The 23,019-nt window shown below is 38.7% G+C and overlaps 1 protein-coding gene across 1 annotated transcript in view; it reads right to left on the bottom strand.

The window, feature by feature from the left end:
• The window catches only part of LOC145999974 (lutropin-choriogonadotropic hormone receptor-like), a 304,703-nt gene that overhangs the window by 131,176 nt on the left and 150,508 nt on the right, over nt 1–23,019 (bottom strand). The window contains exon 2 of the mRNA XM_083137268.1: nt 7,062–7,418. Within this exon, the coding sequence (XP_082993394.1) occupies nt 7,062–7,418 (357 nt within the window). The remainder of the gene's footprint in view (nt 1–7,061; nt 7,419–23,019) is intronic.

The raw sequence follows: 23,019 nt of genomic DNA, 5'->3' as shown, positions 1-23,019 counted from the left end.
ATGAGTAATTTCTGTTGTTAACGAGACATGTTATACGTACTTGTACGCATGGGCGTATATATAGTTCACGTGGGGGGGGGGGTTCAGCTTGTTGGGGAGTGGTGGTGGTGGGGGGGGGGTGTTTGCTGGATCCGACAAAGTTGTGTGTATGTAGTCACGAAGTCACGTTATTTAGTATTGATGCTTTTCTGTTCATCTTGTGTCAAGCAACTTGAGAATGTTACGATGTTTAACTGGTTTTCTTGCACAGAGTTTTTAAAAACTAAATTCCTTTAAGAAGACTAGAGGGAAAGAAGAGGTAGTCCCCTATGAGTAGCACCAAAACCTTCTTTCTGATTATACATATAAGCGTGACTTTTTGTTTTTAAAATGAGTTGGATTTGTGTAGACAGGAATTAATTGAAGTTACTGTGTATACCATAATAAATATATTGCAATATCATGTAGCAATTTAAGCCAAGTTTGATGTCATTGAGATAATGCTTTATACACACACACACACACGTGTTTGTGTATCTACCTTTGTGGCCACTAGAGGGGAGGTGTTGCGGGGGGGGGGGTATCTCGACAATTAAACAGTAAATGGGGTCTCTCCACACCTCATCTTACGTCACTCAACTTTAAAAAAAACTTTCAACAAAACATATTTTTAATAATTGCTGAAAAATTGACGATTTAAATTTGTATCTTGACATAATGAAAAGACCAAATCCACTATACGATCAGAACAGCTAATCGACACTGGGCCTACAGTTTTTAAAGAAATCTAATCTGGGACCTAACTTTTGGGGATCTGATTCGAACTTGGGCGTAACTATAGGGGGAGGGAGGGAGGCAAAATCAAAAAGGTTTCTACCCCATAAAAATATTAATTATGAACTTTATTATTATTATTAATATTAATAATAATAATATTACTATTACATATGAGACACTCTTAAGCCCGGTTTACATTGGTCGAGTAAACGGTATAATACCTACCTGGAGGGAGTAGGGTAAAGCGAGATACTCTCCTCGTGTAAAGAACTGGGGAGAGTACTGGAGCCAGTACTTACTCCAGTAGTCAGGACAGTCGAGTGGCTGTCCACGGAGGACAGCGAATCGACCGAGTTGCTTCCTTCCCTATTGTCTTTTTTCAGTCGCGCGTAAACTGGACAGACCACTCAACCAATGTAAACACTTTCTGAGGAGAGTTTAGCGTCTGTGTTGTGGTGTAGATTGTTGTGAGCTTGCTTTTTTATTTCTTTAATGAACAATGAATATATGGGAGGTGCTCCAAGTCCGACAACATAAAGTTTGTAGAATTGTACGTGAATATGAGTGTCCACGGAATTTGTGTCGATTATAGGGAGAAACAAAACTACGTGCGTATGAAGCCATAAGTGCAGGATATGGGACTTTTTATGTATTTTCCGTAGGAGAAGTAAAATTGAAAATAATCAATTTACGTTTTACGTACTGTATAACCAAACACGATTGAAAATACAAAATCAACGACGTCGATGGGTTCATTCTGTCAAAAGAGCACCAAACAGCTGCACCCACTATCCCACTTTGCTGGAGTCGAGTAGGAAGCAGGGGTGTTAAAGGTCCAGGAATTTTAAATAAATTCAATTCCGGTCCAGGAGAGAAAATCAGCAAGCGTAAATGGGTTCTGGACCGTTAAGAACATTTGTTATCTGTTACGTATTACAATTCGGTCCAGGAACCTTTTTCCGGATCAATTTAAATACGGTCCAGGAACCTTTTTTCCCGAATCAGTTTAAATAGGGTCCAAGTTCCGTATTGAAATGAAACAATACGCAACTTGGACCGGATTACGGACCTGACGATAAACAATTATCCACTTGTGAGCATGAAAGAATAACCCAGGTGCTGGCTGCCTCGAGAATCTAAGGTACAAGGTAGAAATGGGCGAAACGCAAGCGCTGCAGTCACGTTGCCCCTCTCCATGTAGCCTCATTCTCTCGCGCGCGTTCCTTCAATTGGTTGTATCAGCACTGCCGTTCCCAGCAGCCTCACGTTACCTCATCGACGGTTCTTATTGGCTGCTGTTTCTGGATCGGATGTCGGAGCAACACGTAACGGGTTTGTTTGAGCTCAATGTGACGCCACGCTAATATAGTCCATTGCGTTATGTACAGTAACTCTTCGACGAGGGAGTTTTTGATCCTGGCCCACGAGAGAACAACAGCTTTATTATTTATTCCCTGTGCTACGCTTTCTACAACAGCAGTGTGACATTCCAATGTAAAACGTACTCGCGGACATTTTTAGAAGGCAACTTTTAATCGGTCAACCCTGGCCCGGGAATTGTAAATAATTTCAATTCGGGTCTGGGAGAGAAAATCAGCAAACGTAAATGAGTTCTAGACAGTGTAGAACCTTTTCATATTTAAAGCATTTCAATTAGGTCCAGGAACCTTTTTCCGGAGAAAAGAGGTTCCGGTCCTGCAGCGGAACCCAATAGAATTTATAGCTTCCTGAACCTTTAACAACCCTGGTAGAAAGTGTGTAAACAGTTACTCGCCATAGAAGGGTTGAGTCCGGGCCTCCGAGAGATACTTATACTTACGTGTATGTATTGGCCTCACACCAGCTTTCATAACGTCACAGGATTAGTCAAGTATAGTCCATTTACAACATTTAACAAAGTGCATTGTAAGAGTATAATATTTAGTTTTCTGTGAATAGTCCCCTCTTATTCGTTCAGAACGTTGGTTTCACCTGAAGAACGTTTCAAATGTTATATAACATTGGAAAATACGTAAATAATATTGATAAAAATAAAATCCAATCTTTACCGTTCTGCCTAAAGTACCTTTATTTTTCAAATTACCAATGGAAAAAAGGACGATATAGATAAAATTACATCCTACATTTGGAACTTATTGTAAGTTCGTAAAATCGTCGTTAGTATATAATTGCTATTAAATTGCTGTGGAATGAGAACTTATTGTCCAAGTTATATATGCAAGATAAGTTTGTAAACGTTTACGTACAGATGGTTGAGGGAAAAGCTTGTAAGATTAGAATTTCGTATTAAATAAGGTTTCCAACTTTCGAAACTCAATTCCCGTGTCAAATTTGATAAAGGTTTAATTTTCTGTAAATCTGGTAAATATTTGGATGCACAAGTTTGGTTGTAGGTTACATTTTTTTAAAATCTTTTTCGCATCAAAATCTTAACATGCAAGCAAAAAGAGAAAGTGTACAAGTGGTAATACAACAAACCAGTGGCGCAACCACAGGGGAGGCAGGGGGCATTGCCTTCCAACCTTGGTCGGAAATGAGTTCTAGGGGGGCAAGGAGCAAACATTGACGGCAAAGTGTACCTGCAGGGGGCAATTACCGCCCAGAGCTTCAAATTTTATGCAAATAAAAACACATTTCGTAATTTTTTCTTGCTCTCTTCGCTCGCTATACCGGCTTTCTTAGGCTTATCAAGTTAAGAACCGTAGCTAAGGGACGGTAGGAGACGGCCCTGGGTGCCGAACGATCTAAATGAAAAAAAGTTGTAAAATTGATTGACAGATTTGTGTTTTTTTCTACTTTATGCACAGAAAGGCTAATTGAAACTGAGCCTATAGCTTAAAGTGGGTACCGAAACACTATGTGCCTCCACCGGGTATCGACCCCGGGACCCCTTGATCAAAATGGGACGATGTTACTACTACACCATCGGGGAGGCACAAAAGTTGTCAATAATATAATGCCATGGCGTTCCGTGACATGATTTGCACACTATTAAATTAATATTGATTGTAGCCTGCCAAAAAATCGGATCCAAAAATTTTCGTCCTCGCTCGCTCGCAATTTATATTTGTTCGCTGCAATGCATTGTAAATCACCAGACGGAGAAATAAGATTTGTCTAAATTGATTTTGTTTTAAATGCATGACCAATTGTTTTGAGAAAAGAGAGCGTGCACATGTAAACCAGCTTTTAATTTCGGACCCAGATACAAGTTTGCCTGCTCGCTCTTTCCTCGGGCAGTAGCCTAAACGAAATACGTTCTATCGAAAGAAATGTTCTTGGCTGGCCGTTAGCATGCATGAACTAACTCTTGTCAACAAATCCACATAACAATTAGTTTAGAATATTATTTCTGGAGCCATCTAGATTTGTACTTGCTCGCTTGCTTTATCTTGGCTCACACCGCCTAAGATTTGTACACTGACCTCAACAAGTACTCCGGCAGTTTATTTCTTTATACAACATCTTTGCAGAAGCTCTACAGGTGTATCAATATAAGCTGTATAAAACACAACTTATTACTAACTTCGTTGATCCTGTACTTTCCTTCTTCATTTCGCACTTCAATGCGTGGTGCCGAATTCAACTGTTATCGCAGCGGTGAAACGCGATTGGCGGACAGGTTGCTATGACAACGAGCTGTTATTTTTCGAGTCAGCTACCTCGTTGTTCCAGAAGCAATCTTTGTTGTGGGCGTGTAGAGTTATCTAGCAACGAAGATGATTATAATATTGCCCGCTGATATATTCGGTTTCTTCAAGGTTGGTAAATTTGTCACCCTCGTTCGTGAGTTTTCCCCAAAATTCCCTGAACCACCCTTGACAGTTTTACCCCCTCGTAGGTATGGCTGGGTGCTTGCCACCGCTGTTGGCATAGCATTGAAGTATGCACATGACAGGATGGTTATAAAAGTTCGGCGTCGAATCTTCAGTTATGATGAAATGTTCTACACATACCGTAACCGAATTCTCTTCTACACATACCCTAACCGACTTCTGATGATGGAGAGTTACCATATGAGAGCCACTGAAGCCTACCCACAGATGTTGCTGCTGTTGCTTATTGGAGGTTTAGAATGGCCAAGACTGTGTTCATTGGCTGGGATCACCTGGTGCTTGACAAGGCTCATCGACACATCGTTTGGGGCACCAAACATAAGAGGAAGAACAGAAATTAAAGTAATGCTGAACTTTTTGTCCAGCTATGTTATGCTTCTGGCTACAGTGAGATATGCATTCAAATTAATAGGGCCGATCAATTTAACACCATTGCGCATAGTATACAGCTGTATCAAGTGGATAATATGGCACATATTCGTAGGATTGCGCAAAGTAATTGGATGGCGCAAATACATAGAATGGCGCTTCTTTAAAGAGTGGTGCGAAAAAGCCCACAAGATGTGGAATGTGTATGTAGTCGTAGTAGAGGGAAGAATACGCAGTATTACACATTTTATTTGTTGACTAGCTCCTGCAAGGCATCATGCGATAAATATTATTTAAGAAGAACCATGTTTGGAAGAATGTGAAAAAGTTAAGATGCGTACAACAAATTCTGAAGCAGCTTTTACATGCACAGTATATTCTTATATTCTACTCACTCGTTATTTCACTTTGAACTTATTGAATGTGAAGCTTCCACTTGAGTCAATACAAGGCCATTGTATTCATAGCATTCACAATTGTTGAACAAGCTGATGGTAATACAAACTAATTGTATTCATATGGAACCATATGCTATGATAGATTATAAAAGAAGAATATCCTTTACTGCTAGAACCAATGTGGTGGAAACATCATACATGAAGTGAAATTAAAATTTTAATATATTATCGGTTGTTGCTTATTGTTTGAGAAGTATTTGAATTTGAGACTTGCATTCTGAATTTGTTCAACATGTTTTTTAATTAATGTTTTAGTGGATATTATGGGCCCTATGGGTTTAAATTTCTGCTGATCACAGACTATAGAGCAGATACCAAAGAAAGGGCATTCTTGAAAGTAAATTTCCTGCATGTTATAAGAAACGTTTCTGAGTATACAAGGACTGACAAGTACTCACATATGTTAATACTTTCAACAGACTTCTTGATAAAGTTAAATTTCAAAAACTATTGATATATATCAAGAAAAATTAAAGGTACACGGTAACAGAATGACAGGGTCGATAAAAGAAACTGTCCATAAAAGTCACGGTCGCAAAATGACAGGGTCGATAAAAGACAAGATCAAAAAATGACAAGGTCGATAAAAGACATGGTCACAGAATGACAGGGTCAAAAAGAAAATTGGTTCATAAAAGACACGGTCGCAAATTGACAGGGTAGAAAAGAGAAATGGTCCATAAAAAACATAAACGCAAAATGACAGTTGTTTGGTCAGATTTGTTGGAATTACGTATGTAGAACACTATGCTGTATCGAAATCGTTCAAATCATGGTGAAGGAGTAATGTCTACTGTTCAATATTTGGCTGTAAATCGTTTTATGGGTCAGAACATGTGAAAATATTTCATGCGTTTACATCCCCGAGGAATCAACAAAATGAAATTTGTAAATAAATCAGGTAAAACAGAATTGGTGGCTTGGGGGATGATACTGAAATGCGACAAGAAAATTACGAATAATGTACGAGTTTACTCACGCCATTTTTCGAAAGAAGATTATATATTACCATGCAAGTAAAGTTTGAAATTGTACTTTATAAATTTCATTTTTCGAAAAGTCATAACCGTCTTGCCCAATGTATTCAGATAAACAATGTATGGGTAACTTCAATGTTTCTTCCATAACAGAATGACCACACGTTACTCCTACTAACTGAACGCAAACATAGCATGCATGGACTTCCGAAGGGGGAAGGGGGGGTAAGGGGGGCCACCCGCGGGGAAATGAATGTCCACCTAAAAGGTATATATTTCACACATAATTTAATTTCAGTTATAGTAATTTATGTTAATTATTATAAGGGTATTGAAGGAACATAATAATTTCAGACTGAAGCAGTGTTTTTTGAGGGGAAATCACTATTATGGGAACTTGCCCCTCCCTGGAAAAATCCTGTGGACGTCCATGATAGCATGTATCCTATATCTAGCAGCCATATTAGAGGCGACACTAGCGCTCAAGTGGTAATTTTAATCACGAATACCAACCTTGGATCTTATAATGCTTCATGATATTTACTGGCTTGTCTGCCAAAAGAACCATAAATTATATCAATTTTCAAGTGTGTTTTGATGATTCCATAACAACGGCAACTTGCTCAAGACTACAGTGTTCAATCCAATGAAGGTAATGTACTTACATGCGCGTGACGTTGCTGTGCAGAGTGTCCGGAATCTCCACCAGCAGCACCCCTGAACACTTGCACTCGATCTCCTTGTCCTCAGTGGTATTCCAGCACCTGCAAGAGTTGTTCCCCTCCGCCTCCTCATCCGTCTCCATGTCATGGCTGGCGAAAGGGACGTACGCGAACGAAGGCTTTGATAAAGTCGTTCCATTCCTCGTCTCGTTGGGGTCGTCCTGGGTCCCGTTCACGCACGCCGCTGTGGCGACGAGGCACGTCAGCACGAACAGGAACAGCAACAGCTCCACCACTGAACCTCTGTAGCTTCCGGCAACTGCTGGGTGGCCGCATTCACCAATATCGTGGTCGAACAGCCTGAAATGGTAAAAGAAGAACGCTATTTAGATCGTTTCACGAAATATATTTTTACTTCTTTAAAAAAAATGAAATCGAGAAGGCAATTGCCCCCCTGTTCCCTCTCCTGCCCTTGGCGGTCTAGAAGGAAAAATGCAAGAATTGTGTGGAAACTAATTCCATCCCGAGTATCCTTTTCTCCTGACACTCTTAGATTCGGCTAGTCTTCCATTTTTTACTTCAATGTTTGAATTGATTTCGTCTAAGGTTGAGGAGCAATGACCATTGCCCCTTCCTGCGATTACGCCACTGCCTTCGAAGGTTCTCTCGCTGCCGGAGTGGCTGTGGCTAGTGTTCAACAATTTTTTTCATGGCAATGCATAGATAGTCTACGCAAATTTTTGATTTGCGTGGCGGAAGCCAAAGTTTAGTTTCTGGGGGTTATTGTTATTTTTTTTTTGAGAGAAACATCTTTCGAGACACTGAAAGAGAGTAGATTAACGGATGCGTATATTTTATTTACAAATAAAATAACTCTACCCGTTGACGAAGAGTCAAGTACCTTGTTCTGCGTACTGCAGTGGCAGTGGGCAAGGGAAGCAACAGGTTTCAGAATTTCAAGAACAGCTCATAATTACGTAGCTTGTTATATTTTCAGATAAAGTTTTGTTTCATTTGCGTAGTTATTTTTGTAAATAAGAAAGGAGAAAAATAGAGATTCAATCATGTATGCAAGTGTCAAGTTGGAATATATTTTCAACTAGTACTGCTGGTCTAGACCAGTGTACGAACCATTTCTTTACATATTTCAGATAGAGTATTTCATTAATTGGATCATGTTATCTTTCATTGTGGGGTTGTTACTTTTGTAATTTCTGTATATATTTAATCATGAAATAAATAGTATTGTAGCGTCTGGGCTATAATTCAAGAAAGAACTGAGTTTTCTCATTATCCATGTGAAGGGTACAATATGTTTTGTATGGTAGCTATTCAATGTCTTTTGATTTGATCGAACATATTTTTTTGTTAGTTTTTAATGTGTGATGAAAGCAATTTACCTCAGGAAGTAACATAAACACATAACAGGAAGAACCAAGGCAGGTTACTTGCGTATAAGGCAAACAAAAGTATTACAAAGTGTGTGTTTTTGTATTTTAGAAGTAGTGAAAACATTACCACAATTACAGTAATGTTGTGGAATGTTTTCCAAACACAGTACCTCCATCTCGACAGAAACCAAGTAAAAAATAAACCCTGAACAAACTTGGATGGTAGCGGATCTTCCCCGGTCAAGTAGGCATGTTTCTACAGAAGAAAATCTTCAAGCTGAACTTCAACAGATATCATATTTGCATTGAAAGGAGATTAGGACACACTGAGCATGTAAAGTATGTTAGTTAAGGTCAATTTTCATGGATCAGGTCTTCCACTCGCTTAATGTTCACGATGTACTCCGAGTCACCTCAGCCTGGTTAGTCTTGCACTGATGTACGGCCGCCTTTAAACCGTATGCACCATTAAGTGTTTTACTGCGGCTAAAAGTTCCCTGCGCTTGAAGGCTTTTATGAATTACACTAGGTTTTACGCCTTCATTCACAAGAAATTTCATCAGAACAACTGCACTCACAGGAATGTCCGCCATCTTGTTTAACAAGTGACTTGCGTGCCCGCGACGTTAGCGCTCCACGCGGTAACATTAGACACTTGTAAGTAAAGTCTTCTCTATACGTGTTCCGTTATTCTGAGCAAAAGAACGCAAGTCTTAGATGGACTCAAGGAGCCTCATATTTCTTTGCAAACCGAGAATAATATTAATTTAATAGGGAGCCACGACGTTCACTCTTTCACATTTTTTGTTGTTTTTTGACGATGATTCCGCTTTGCAATTTTTAAATAGTAACTTCATAAAAGTGTCACGATTTTCCCAAAGACGGCCCAGGAATGAAATTCCTGGCCAATTTGACGACGTGAGCGTCATTCAGAGCTGGTGATTCCGCCTCGTCTTTTCACGTAGTTCAATGGCGCCCGCCCACGTGGGATCGCCTTCCTTTCAAAATCGCTCGACAGAATCAGCCCGGAAGCATCGGCTGTCACCGCGTGGGTAGGAGACGTGTCTTTCACCCCGCGGTGCCCAATATCATAAATGTCAGCCGTGTCAATAGGAAGGGGAAATATAATAGGCAGGATCCGATCCAACGTTACGGTAATGATGTTAGGGGGACGATCCCTCTCTTTGAACCGTTTACAGCTGCTCCATATTTTCGAGACAACCGCCTAAAATTTAAATACAGGTTTGCTGTTAAATTTAAAGTTTTACGCCGTAAAATGTCCCTCTGAAAACTAGAGAGAGAGTGAGAGAATGAGAGGAAAAAGAAGGGGGAAATAGAGAAAAGGAGAGAGGGGAAGTAAGAAAGGGAGAAAGAGAAGGAAAGAGAGAGATAAAGGAGAAAGGGGGAGAGAGAACGAGAGGGGAAAGAATGGAGACAGAGAAAGCGAGAGGGAAAAAGAGAGAAAAATGAAAAGGAAAGCAAGAGGAAAATACACAGAAGGAGCGAGAGAGAAAAAGTGGGAAAAAGAAGAGAGAAAAGGAGATTGAGAAAGAAAGAGTTAAAAGGAAGGAAACAAACAGAGATACTGCATGAACTTATGAACCCCAAAAGAGGGCCCTGGATGGATTTTTACATATTCAGGACCCATTATGCTGTGTGGTCAATCCCAATTAGCCTATATGAGTAGACTAAAATCAAATTTTGCCAATCTTTGGCCTGCGCAACATTCTATTTTGCATTAAGAACACGTAAGTTTTTGATAGAAATAATCTATTTACTATTTTTACGTCGCTTCTCTGACATTTGTTTTGACTAATCATGCCGTTGAGGATGAGTGATAATTGGGTGAAGTTAAGGAAGGGACACTCACAAGTAACACTTTATTCGAGGTCGCGACTCGAACCCGGGAAATTCTGTGGGGAAATCTAACGGCCAGAGTAATGTAGAAAGCCAGTACACGTGTAAAAAAAGCTAGTAGATGAATATTACAGTTGCATTAAATTCCTATAATTACATTAGTAATATACAGCGTGTCCACAAAAACATTCCATGATTATAAACGACCACAAAATTTTAATTATACATTATACATTATAATTATATAGTATATATTACGAAATTTATACCTATACCATTCGAAAGAACAGCTCAAAGAATTTTAGCGGATGTGTAATTGTTGGCGTTAACTACAACAATACATGGCATAACGATAACAGAATGAAAAAATAGGAAAAAAAAATAGCCAAAAGTAGCAGAAAAACACACTTTAGGATGTAAGAGAAAATTAATGGAATGGACAATTTGCACGGTAATACTCATGGATGCCACTGTAAACATCCAGTAAACATCAACAGTAACACAATTTGCTTCTAAAGTCGTTTTCACGTTCAGAGGACACAACGGCTCTTACGGAGAAACCGCACAGTGTTGCCAATACAGCGCTAGCTCATGTCACTGGGAAATGATGAGCTTCCTTCACAATGAAGATGTTACATATTTTGTATATATAATTATAATTATATGTAATTATTAATATTAATATTATACTGTGAACATTACAGTTCACAAGTAAGGGGAACCTGGCACATGGGTTAGATTCAAGTTGCAACCCAAACAAAAAAATGACCTACTTGAACTGATAAGACTGTGATTTGTGATTTGGTGTTTTAAGTCCACTTTATGCACAGTAAGGCTAATCGGGACTGGGCCTACAGTTTAAAGTGGGATCCGAACCACTTGTGCCTCTACCGGGTATCGAACCCGGAACACATCGATTACAAGGCAATGACGGAACTGATAAGACGTAAATGATACAAGCAAGGCATGTCATATTTCTATTCCTGAAGTCCCATATCTTGTCACGTGTTGGAAAGCCTTTCAAGTGTTAATATGGTGTCTATGAATTTATGTGTACGTTGGAAACTGAAAGGCGATCTTCATTTCAGTATTAATGTCGACAGTAATGTAAACAAAAACAACGTGCATTTGCGACAGCACTAATGTTGCTCACAACAGCAGCATTGGAAATAATTGTCAATTATTAAATTTAAGTAGTTGCAATTCTATTATAACAAACTGCATGAAGTTATTTTTTTTTCTGAATGGAAATAACTCGAAAACGTGGTGGTAATTAGCTCGAATGCTGCGGTGAGTCAGCTCAAGATGGCCAGACAACGTCTCCTTACTTCGCGCGCGGTTCGGGTTAAAAAGAAACTTCAAATGCATGGAAGTAATATTTCTGGGAACCTTTGAGTGGTTATAAAAAATAATTTCATTATTTTCTCCACAACTTTGTCGTTGGAAATTTTTACTTGGAATTACAGAACAAAAAATGGCCAGCGACGACATTTTCTACTGCACGAATATAAAAAATCTCCACATACTTTATTTGAATATTTTTTAATGCGAATATGCTTTAAAGTATTGATAAATTCTGAGCACCACCATCACCTATGACAATTAAAAAACAGTGTCAATTTTTTTCATAATGAATGCTTTAAATTTATGGCATGTTTCAACGTTAGGAATGAAAACAATGTAAAAATTTTGTTTTCACAGAAAATTTGCGTTTTAAATTTATCTAAAAATATGTAAGCAAGTTACAAGTTTTTTGTGTCCACCATCGTATTCTCTACAAAATTTCCTGCAAAACTGCAGGTACCGATTTTACGTAAACTAAATTGTAAATCCAGAAATTTCACAACAGCGCGCTCGTATTTTCCCATAAGAAAAGCATTGTCCATAAGAGCCCATTGTGTCTTCTGAAAGTTAAAACGACTTTTAACAACAATGCCATTTACAATAACACATTAACAATCGAAAGATCTTTTGGTGTGTTCTCTCTTGTCCACCATTAAGTTTCTTCTTATTATTATTATTTGAAGTTTCTTTGCAACACTCATTCATACAGCATTGTAAAGTATGATCCATGAGTATTACCGTGCAAATTGTCCATGACTATTTTCATTAATTTTTCTCTTACATCCTTAAATGTGTTTTTCTGCTACTTTTGGCTAAATTTATTTAATTCTTTTCATTCTTATATTGTTATGACATCTATTGTTGTAGTTAACGGCAACAATTACACATCCGCTAAAATTCTTTGAGCTGTTCTTTTGAATGGTATCGGTATACATTTCGTAATATACATAATTGAAATTTTTTGGTCGTTTATAATCCAGGGATGTTTTTGTGGACACGTTGTATTATGCTAAATATTACATCTGTAGTATAAGCACATTTTTTTTTAAACAAAAAATCTTTTTGGCTGCGAAAATAAGCACCTACTTGCTTGGTATGACTATTCATTAGCCTTTTCCCAAATGAAAGCTCTCCTATTTTTTAGAACCGTTTTGCTATTTATTATCTTTTGACCTCGATTCTGGGAGACAGTGGCGGATTAACGACGTTCCTCGTGGGGTAATCACTCAATTTTTACATGATATGAGGTTGTGCGGTTCAATTAAGATTTGTTAGGTGTTTTATACGTCTCATGTTGATGGCCTTTTTCATATTAAAGGAAATTTTAACTTTGGAACTCACTATACTTCCATTGAGCCACTTCTGCTTGTCACGGATGTTACATTTCGCCTTTCTTAGTACAATAACATTCATGTGACACATATTTGTATTAAGCCAATTACAGAAATTCGAGTATCAACACGTTGTCTTCCGTTAACTATGTCTTTCTGTTTGCTTATAATATTATTACTTCTAGAAAATGATGAAACATGTGTCAATGTTGCATGTAACATCCACGACACACGTTTCAATCATTTCTTGTAGAAATTAATGAAATTATCGAATAGAAAATCCTGATTAACAAAAAGTTAACATACTCCGGAAGCTGTGAAGCAAGGCCGCGCATAACGGTAGAAACGGGGAGAAATCGAGTGGGCAAAGCAGTGAGCGCTGCTTCAAGCGGCTGGTGGCGTAGTCGACATATCCCCTCCATGTATTCACATCTCCTCTCACTCGCTCATTGGTCAAGAATCACTACGAACGTTTTTCGTTCTTTTGCTCCAGACAGAGTACAAAGGTTTTAATTTCAGTAAGTCTAATTGGTTTAATCGAAATATGTGTTATTAAAAGTAATTCCACAAGAAGGACGGACTGGCTTCGAATGATAAATAATTTATTTACAATTATCATTTTAGAATGAATAACAAGTGCCGTCAATTAAAAAACTTAAGAGCCCCGAAAATATCATGAATACGCCACTGACTACATTACAAATAAACAGTATCGACTGGTGATTATCCGTGAATCTCAGAAAAAAATAGATGGAACTAGTGCAAGCCTCATAAACTCTGCACATTTCAATACACCCTCTTCTATAAATGAATAAAGGGATGTCTCCTACAACAATATTTTTTTAAAAATACACATCACCATAATTTGCTACTCTTGGTAATACTTATATATACCGTTTTTGTCCAATAAAACCAAGATTTCTCACTATGAAGTTTTAGTTATTGTCCAATGTATATACATCAGTTAATATAAACTAAAACATTTTTAGTCAACGCTTTGCTTTTTTCGTAAAATGAACACTGTTTACAGAACACCTTGTACATGAAAATGTATTTGTCATTGGTGGATCGTTGCAAAAATAATTCCGGAATCAAAATCTCGTAGTTGGTAATGGATTTACGTTTCTATCCTGTTCACTGATAATGACGCAAGCGGATGAAAGCGAGCTTACCCTATTCAAGGACAAATAATCCCCTTTATCATTTCCGACAGACGGTAAGTCGCAATCGAAATCATATTATGCAGGAATACGCTATCGTACAACCTGACTTCAGAGGCGTCCGGTCATCGGGAGGTGCGGCGATGACCAAGAAAAAATAGTAAAAATATTGCATTTTAAATATTTTAGAGAAGAAGTGAAAAATTAATCAGAATATTCGCATATTTTCGCCAAATTAGTCACGTGACACCATGAAACGGCTAGAAACACGCAAGAGATTCGCAAAGTTTAGCGCACCGAAAGGAGAGCCCAGTTCTATCCCCGTGCCCAGCCGTCCCGCTATGTTTCCTGTTGAGTTTAATGGTGTCAGGCGGGCCAAGTCATCGCAGCAGGTCTGCGAATCCAAGGTCCTTCCGCCGCTCTTGAACAAGATACCCTTTTTTTGAGCCCCTATGTTTACAACCACGGCAGGGTTTCTGTGACGTCATCAATATGAAGCTTCTCGTAGTGTCTGCTATTCCCAGCATTGTAAACTTACACAGAATACATGAAAGTAATGGTGCATAGAAAAAAATTATAAGTAAGCAAGCATAAATTTACCCAGGTTAGTGCTGGAAAGAACTGGAAAAAGAGCAGTTCGGGATCCACTGTATTTCCTCCATAATATTTCTCCATTTAATTTTTTGAATCCTGAGATTCAAATATCGATTTCGGGAAAAAAAAAACGTTCTTGCTTTAAAAAACACGAAGTACTTTCTATTGTTTTGAGTAATTCGGATTTTAAATCACGTTCGTAATATTATAGTAAAAAATGTTAGCAACCTTAAATGTTGTATTTTGGAGAGGATATTGTTTCCCAATTTCGGAACTTCTCATCGGACGGAAGTGTATGGTAAACAAACTCAGAAATTGTCGTTTTCTTGAGATAGTGTGGACATGCGCTTACAGCACCGTGAGATATTATCATCACTCAGGTACTAAAATATAAATCGCATAACATAACGCATGACCTTGTCGTTTACCGTGGAGAAATATTGACCCCCCTTCCCCTGGTTGAAAGATTTACCATAACGTTTGGCAATTCTTGCGATGACTACATAAAAATGTCTCGCTTCGTCTCTGCTAACTGTAGGATGAAAGGCATTCATGGTAACTTGATATACTGTTATTTATAACAATTGTGTTCTCAATATTTATCTGCAGAGCGTCCATTGAAGTGGTGGTTAGCATTGTAAAGCGAGGTGTAACGGGTTCGAATCACAGCTAGGAATAAACGTTTTGTGTTTGTTGTGCTGTCGATCAGTGGCGTTGTCGTAAATAGTACCGGGGCGCTGTACGAACTGCATCACCATGACATAAACTACTAGTAGTAAATACAATGAGCTTCACTATATGGTGTCACAGTTGTCAACAGGATGTTTAGTATTATTATCAGCGACAGAAAAAAACTAAAACCAAGTGACAGCTCACTTTTCTCAGGGACCAGCTTTTTTGGGGGGAGGGTAATCAAGGGGTCCCGGGTTCGATTCCCGGTGGAGGCACAAAGTGGTTCGGATCCCACTTTAAACTGTAGGTCCAGTCCCGATTAGACTTACTGTGCATAAAGTGGACTTAAAACATCAACTCAATCAATCAATCAATTTGGGGGGGGCAAGTATGGTCTAAGAAAGCCATGAGTCCATCTAAGATAAAGCTGCACATTTTGAAATTTGATCTTAAAACTAATTTATTAATTAATACAAGATTGTATTAAAATGATTAGTTCTTTCGCAGCACCTATTAATATGTGGCCGGCTCTACCATGTCGCCATATATTTTAAAATTCGGCTGGCAACAGTGAAAAATTTATAATGCCATTTTATTATAGAGATTTAATGATACACGTGTTACAGAAGACACACAAACATGAAAAAAACGCATACTGTATACGTTACTAAAAAAAAAGGAAAATAGAAATTTCCACAAGGGAACTCTAAATATTAAAAAATATTTTGAAAATTCAGGTAGCAGGTGCAATTTTTAACCTCCATGGCGACCGGGCGCCTGTATTTTTCTACTCACGATTATTAATATTATTATTAAGATTATTTACACACAGTTAACGCATACCACAGACTAATATATTAAGCTTTAATGTACTTTACTTCTCTTCTGTGGTGAAAGGAAAGCGACACTTGATTGTGACTTGTGAGAAAAGCAAACTAGGAGAGGTGGAACAATTTGTCTGTGCTTATTCAATAGTGATTTCACTAAAGAATAATTATTATAAATTATAATCTATACTTCTACAACATTGAGTGGTGTGATAATAAAATAGATTCGACGCATGTAACCTCATGAAATTTTTGAATTGTTGATCTTAAATTATATTTTAGAAAATAAAATGAAAAACAACTACATTCTGTTCCGGAGCAAGCAAGCGAAAAACAAGTCTCCGCAAGTAGTGACTCGGGAGGGTAAAACGCGGCTGCAGCTACCAGCCGTTTTACAGCAGCGCGCACTGCTTTGCTCCCCCATTTCTTTTATTTATGATCCAAAGAGAATGGGAGAGCAAAGTAGTGCGCGCTGCTGTAAAATGGCTGGCGGCTGCAGCCGCGTTTTACCCTCTCGAGGTACTTTCTCCCATCTCTACCATTATGAGTGGCCTTGCTCTACAGACTTCGTAGACAGAGTGTACATATTGCGGAAATGATCAGCTGGAAAATTTCTGCATGTCATTATCATCACAGTTTCTATGTGCTACCTTCATTTGGTGCAAAGGTACATAAACTTTAATCTTAAAACTCAGCTAGCTTATCTACAGGGTAGGGTTCTTTGTAGACAACGAAACCAGACAGGATGCCTTCCAATGGAGACGTTTAAACGAATATATTATTTAAACACAGGATACATGGAGTAAGAATATTTACATGATAAGCTACTTTCTTCTATGCTTTTTATTATTTTCTCTATTTGTATATTCTTCTATCTGGACTTCCTTCGTTGTGGGCAGATCTGGATCGGGACTTCCTTCTCAATGGACGGTCTGGATCGGGACTTCCTTCTCAATGGACGGTCTGGATCTGGACTTCCCTCTTAATGGACGTTCTGGATCTGGACTTCCTTCTTGTCTTCTTTGTGAACTTCCTTCTGGATTTATTTAGGTTTTGACTATTAACGAATTCCTTTATCAACTTTTTCCCTTAAGCTTTGGGAATAATACTAATATCCTCCCTTGGGGCTGCAATTGGAACACGCCACCACTAACTAGGCCCAACAGAGTGTATACTTGGTGCAAACGATTTACACGCGCATCCAAGTAGGTGCTACAGTTAAACTGCGCAACCAAAAAGTGCTGTGGGGCGTCGATCAGAACGCGCTCGCCACTGATGTAAACAAAATTTCCCCTATAGGAACGGTAAATCAATCATACAGATGCAATATCTGTTCAAAGACACAAACTTGTATCAGTGCTTTGACTTCCTTAATTTTCATATTAACTTACATGTGATCACTGATTTGATTTATAAAATATATATATATTAATTTACTTGTTTCATATTTATTCTTTGTCTTCTTATAATATATTCTATTGTTTTTCATCTTTCCAATTTGCTTTGTTCTTATTTATAAAGTTATTCACATATATTATGCCAATTCTTAACCTTGCACGCCTGGTGCTGCCATCTCTATTCTTCTTTGGCAAACTATTTACATTACTTGGTCCTATTGGGTACGTAACATCTGGTGTCGTAAATTATATTCATAGTGCCGTTAAAGTACACCACAATTATTACCTTTGTTATGGTAAACCTGTTCATTTCTTTATCTTGCCGTACGCTCTGCCATCTTTCGGTAAAATGCAAAATCGTTGTCAAATAATTCTGTGATCGTTTACGAGTACAATTTCAGACCTTTCAAGATTCCCAATAACTTTGTTCGACGCCTTGCAATTGTCGATCTATTTTGTTGGGTCTTAAATTTCTGCTTCAGTGACAATTGAAGAGTGTACGGATGGTTTTCAACTGAAATTTAAACTAAGATTGTTTTCGAAAGGTGCAAGACTTCCGAGAATATTCTGGCAGTTCGGTTTTGAAGTCGTGGACTGGTAGTGAAAAGTTTTTCGAATTACACTTCGACTGCAGCGCCAAATACGATCGGTATATAAAATTGACGACACGTTGTTTTTCCCGCGTTTTAAACACTTCTTTTTCAACATATAAATCACATAGCATTTCAAAATGTTCTCATACACACATTTCTACACATTAGAATAACCTCAACCAACAACTTTCTGACTTTCTATCTGTGATTTCAAACAAATGAACAACGAGTCCAAGAGTCAAGTACTCAAGGCTGCAACAATGCGTGCCCCGTGCTGTGGTCTCGATTGCTAGTTTAATTGGCGCTTCGGAACTGCAGTAGGTGACGTCACGTCCGACAAGACCGCACTTCAAGTTTGCTCTTTGTCCATTTCGGACACAGCCTGAGCTAATGTAGATAAAGAGGGAGGTCTCACTTATCGCACACCGTGTTGAACACCGCCAAGAGTTTTAAAACATGCCTAACCTAACGACATATATCGTGACGTCAGTAGATGGTGCTCAATACGGGTGCGATAAGCGATACCCAGATAAGAGAAGCAACGGGTTGGAAGGTCCAATACGAAATCAAGGAACAAAGTGCCTTGGTTGTACGCGCTGTTTCGGCTTCTAATTAATCTGATTGGTTCAGCGGAGGAGGAAATTCTCATATCCGTCTGTCGTTTCAATGCTTCGAACGGTCGCCTTATGTAACTCGATTTCAAGGTTTATTGCATTATCTGCTTAGTCTTGTTCAATTAGCAGCATCAGGACCGATCACGCGAGTGCCAAAAGGGTGTTCATTCAATGGGGCGAGCTGGTCTACGTGGTAACACTGTGCGTTCCAATTACATTAGCTGTTTTGCAGTTTTGCAAACGGGCGCACTCTTCCAATGATGTTGATGGTTCTCTTGGAAACGGGGAAACAAATGAGTTGGGAGACCACTTGGGCCAAAGCGTGGGTAATACTGATGCTTCGAATGGGGCAAAAAAGGGCACTGGAGTATCGGAGTTGAGAGAGGCACATAAAGTTTGCTGAAGGGAGAACTACTTGATACTCTCCCTGCAAGTTGATTGATTTAGTTTCCCTTACTTTGCTTTCTGGCACTTTTAGCTAATCACAAAGATGAGGATGAATGATGAAGGCGAGATGGGTGAAGAGACAATCACATACAGATATGGACAACACAAGCCCACAGAGGATTCTACTGGCTGTGAGTGAAGATACCAGATCCTCGCCTGTCAGCAAAATGCAGTGGGAGGTTGGCACGTAGATTGTCTTCGGAAATAGTCACCCCGTAGTACACCCTTGTTTGCATTTTACAGTATAACGAGGCTCTGGCGTCAGGACTTACAGCCAGTGTAATCCACTGTGAGACTTGAGTTGTGTGCTTGTCCTTTGATCAATTTTATCTTATCACATTTTATCATCATCTTCGTGATTAGGCAAAAGTGGCAGAAAAGCGACGCTAAATAGCAAAAAAATACATATTCTCTTTCTCTCCCTTAAAATGTATCTTTCTTACGTTTAGACTTAATACAAAGACACTATTACACTTACGGACACGGCATTTTGTGTACTCTCCTATTTTAGAAAATTGTATGTGGGCAACCATGCACAAAAAAAATAAATGTTTTCGTTATTCAAAATCGCTTCGCTACCTTATTAGGTTAATGCTACAGTAACGATGAATCATGATTAGATGAAATAGAGGTTTGAGGTTTTAAGCCCACACCCAAGACGGCGGCTTTACGACTACGCCATCGAGGAAGGCATAGATGAAATAGATAAGAGTATAACTGACGGCACCCTTCTCAAACACCTTTCTTGGTTAAGCCCTGCCTGCCCTCCATCTTCTGACGTCAGGCTAAATTCTTTTCAATGCTAGGTTAGGCATGTTAGGTTTAGATGTCTTAACATAAATACACTGTAATTTTTATGACGTCACAAGTCAATATGCGGGACTTGACCAAGAAGATGCGTAAGAAGTGTACAATATGTGAGACTACGACCAGCTTCTTATTGCACTTCCATTTAAATTATTCACTAAGAAATATTGTCCTTCATTAGGACACAAGTCTTGCAACTGAAGTCGGTACATTAACCTAGCATAAATATAAAGATATGGCAGTGGAAGACTTAAGCCATAAAATTGTAGGTTTAGAGGAATTAGGTGGCAGGCCATGTGGCACGAATGGGAGAGGAAAGAGGAGTTTACAGGATTCTTGTTGGGAAACCAGATGGTAAGAGACCTGTAGGAAGGCCAAGACGAAGATGGAGGGACAACGTTGAGATGGACCTAAAGGAAATCGGTAGGGATGGAAAAGAGTATATAGATCTTGCTCAAGATAGGGACAGATGGAAGGCCTGTGTTGCTGCAGCCATGCACCTTCGGGTTTAAGAAGGCTAGAGAGTTAGTTAGTTAGTTAGTTAGAGGAATTATACATAAAATGCTTGCTAGTAAAGAGGTTTATTTAACAACAAAATGCCTGAAGGGCTTGAGACTTCCTTACACGTTATTTAACCAAAAAGAGATTATAGTAATTTCATTTTAATATTAATTTCCCCCAAAAGACCTATCTCTAAATAGAACAAAGTGTGCAGTGCTTTAACTAAAAAAAACAACTAAATACTCTACATAAAAACTTAAAATACTAAACCACTACAAAACAACTACTCCCTGTACTATGTTCCATTTCGAGTGACCCCTTTCAACACTCAAAGAGAACTCAACGTGTTTTAACCTCTGCTAATGAGTGGGAAGTAAAGTTCCCACACGAGGCTTGCTTTCCTCCGACCTCCGGAATTTCAGCCACGTCCCTTTTTTCAAATTAAAGCCATCTGGTGGCAAACTAAACATTTCTTTCTTTTCACTCGTACACCTTGCATATGTTTATACATTTACCCCCCTCCCTTTTTTGGAAGTCAACCTTATATATCCATATGCTAAACAAATAACAAAAATACAATATTTTTACAAATAAAAATAAATTTTTCATCTTCAGCTGGGAGTCAGTGATGTGCGTCTACGCGTAAACAACGATAGTCTACATTCTACACGTAGACTATTTTATACACGTAGATTACGTAATCCATGTAAACAACATGGCGAAAGGTGATAAATTAGCAAAGGGCGCCCTGGAATTAAAATAAAATTATACTGCGTATTAGTTGCTGATGTGTGAGGAGAACTATTCATACTCTTTCTTCCAAATTCGAACCATTTCTCACCTAGGAAGAAACCTAATATAGGAAATATTCTAGTGTTTTATGGGAAAAATACCACTCTTGCCTCACGACTGCCATCTGTTGTTGTTTTTTGCATACTATTTATCTTCTTCCATAGTTGATGATAGAAGAGAAGATAAATTTTGTTGTAAATAGGATTCTTTTATTTCGTTAGGAACCAATATAGTTGAAAATGTCACTTTCCTTTCATGAAAGCCTTGAAAATTAATTTTAATGCACTTTAGATTGTCTACGTAGTCTATGTAAACTACAACCCAATGTAATCTACGCGTAGATTACGAGTAGACAACGCATGTAGACGTAAACTTATAGTCTTCGGCATATCACTGCTGGGAGTAGATCCAAGGAGAAACGCCGACCTCGAACCCAGAAGCTGTACACACAGAAATAATCGGAACAGTCTTTCATGTCAATATAGGCGTTTAGAGACAGAGGGACACGACCATCTTATACGGCTTCTTTTTTCAAAGATTGGACGTACCCTACATGTAAATGAACAAGAAACAACTTCCTGTGGCTTCTCCACCAATTCCACTCTTGCTGTTGCCCCATATGAGCGGTTTGTAGTCGTTACATCGGAGAAACCGAAATTCAGCCACGGCATGAGATGGCTCGTGATGTAATTTCCTGCCAGTTTTGTCGAAGTAAACAACCAAAGCCACGAGATTAGGGCTTCATATCATCCCGGAAACAGCCAAGAGCACGTTTATGATGGAGGTAAAGGTGGGTGAAAAGTTTACAGTGACTTTCTTCATTCTGCGACCGTCTCTCGGAAAATGTCACAACCAAGATTACCTTATTGTCTCTAGTTTTAACTTTTCTTCGCCTACAGCTCATTGGGGTTCCCGCTTGACTGTTTCAGAAGGTAAACCGTATTAGCGTCCTTGTTAGGATAGACCAAAAGGTAGAAGTTGGGAGAGGATTTCCTGAATTATTCTTCAAACATTTCTAATTGTTGCGTGCAATACGAAGTATACGTACAGTCCCGGCAATAAAAATAGGACATCTAGATCCTACGGCGGTGGTAGAAGTTGCCATCGAATATTTGCTATTAAAATCCTCATCGCCGTTGAGTTAGGCAACACGCATAACGCGTTGCACGGACGCTAGCATTCCATGCCAGTGACTGTACATATTGTCTGTTTCATAATAGCCAGATGTGCTGTAATCAACTGCATCCATGACGTTTCAAAGCACGATAGGGGTGCGATTGTTATATGGTATGCGAAAGGGATGAGGATTTACCTCTGTTGGAAGGAAAAGAGGGGTTGGTGAGGCTGCTTGAATAAATAAGAACGAGAAAAAATTGGGAGGCGCTGTATGTAATTTATAAGTAGGGCTCGCAAGTTGAGGAAAAATCATTTTTTTCCCCTAGTGTCCGAAGACGAGGTCCAGCATAATATATGTTCATTTTGGGTCATTGTAGGCCAGAAGAAGGTGGGTTTTATTTGTCCTTTTTTGCCTTTTTTGGCTTTTTTTTGGCTTATTGGTCCTTTTTTAGCCTATTTTTAGGTCTTAAAGGCTTTTTCTTGCAACTTCACCTTCTTTCGACTAGGTTTTTACTGCC

The sequence above is a fragment of the Lepisma saccharinum genome, chromosome 16, assembly GCF_977018435.1.
Source record: "Lepisma saccharinum chromosome 16, izLepSacc3.1, whole genome shotgun sequence".
In the NCBI taxonomy this organism is placed as follows: Eukaryota; Metazoa; Arthropoda; class Insecta; order Zygentoma; family Lepismatidae; genus Lepisma; species Lepisma saccharinum.
The sequence above is the reverse complement of the archived record's forward strand: the minus strand, read 5'-3'. Positions and strand labels throughout refer to the sequence as shown.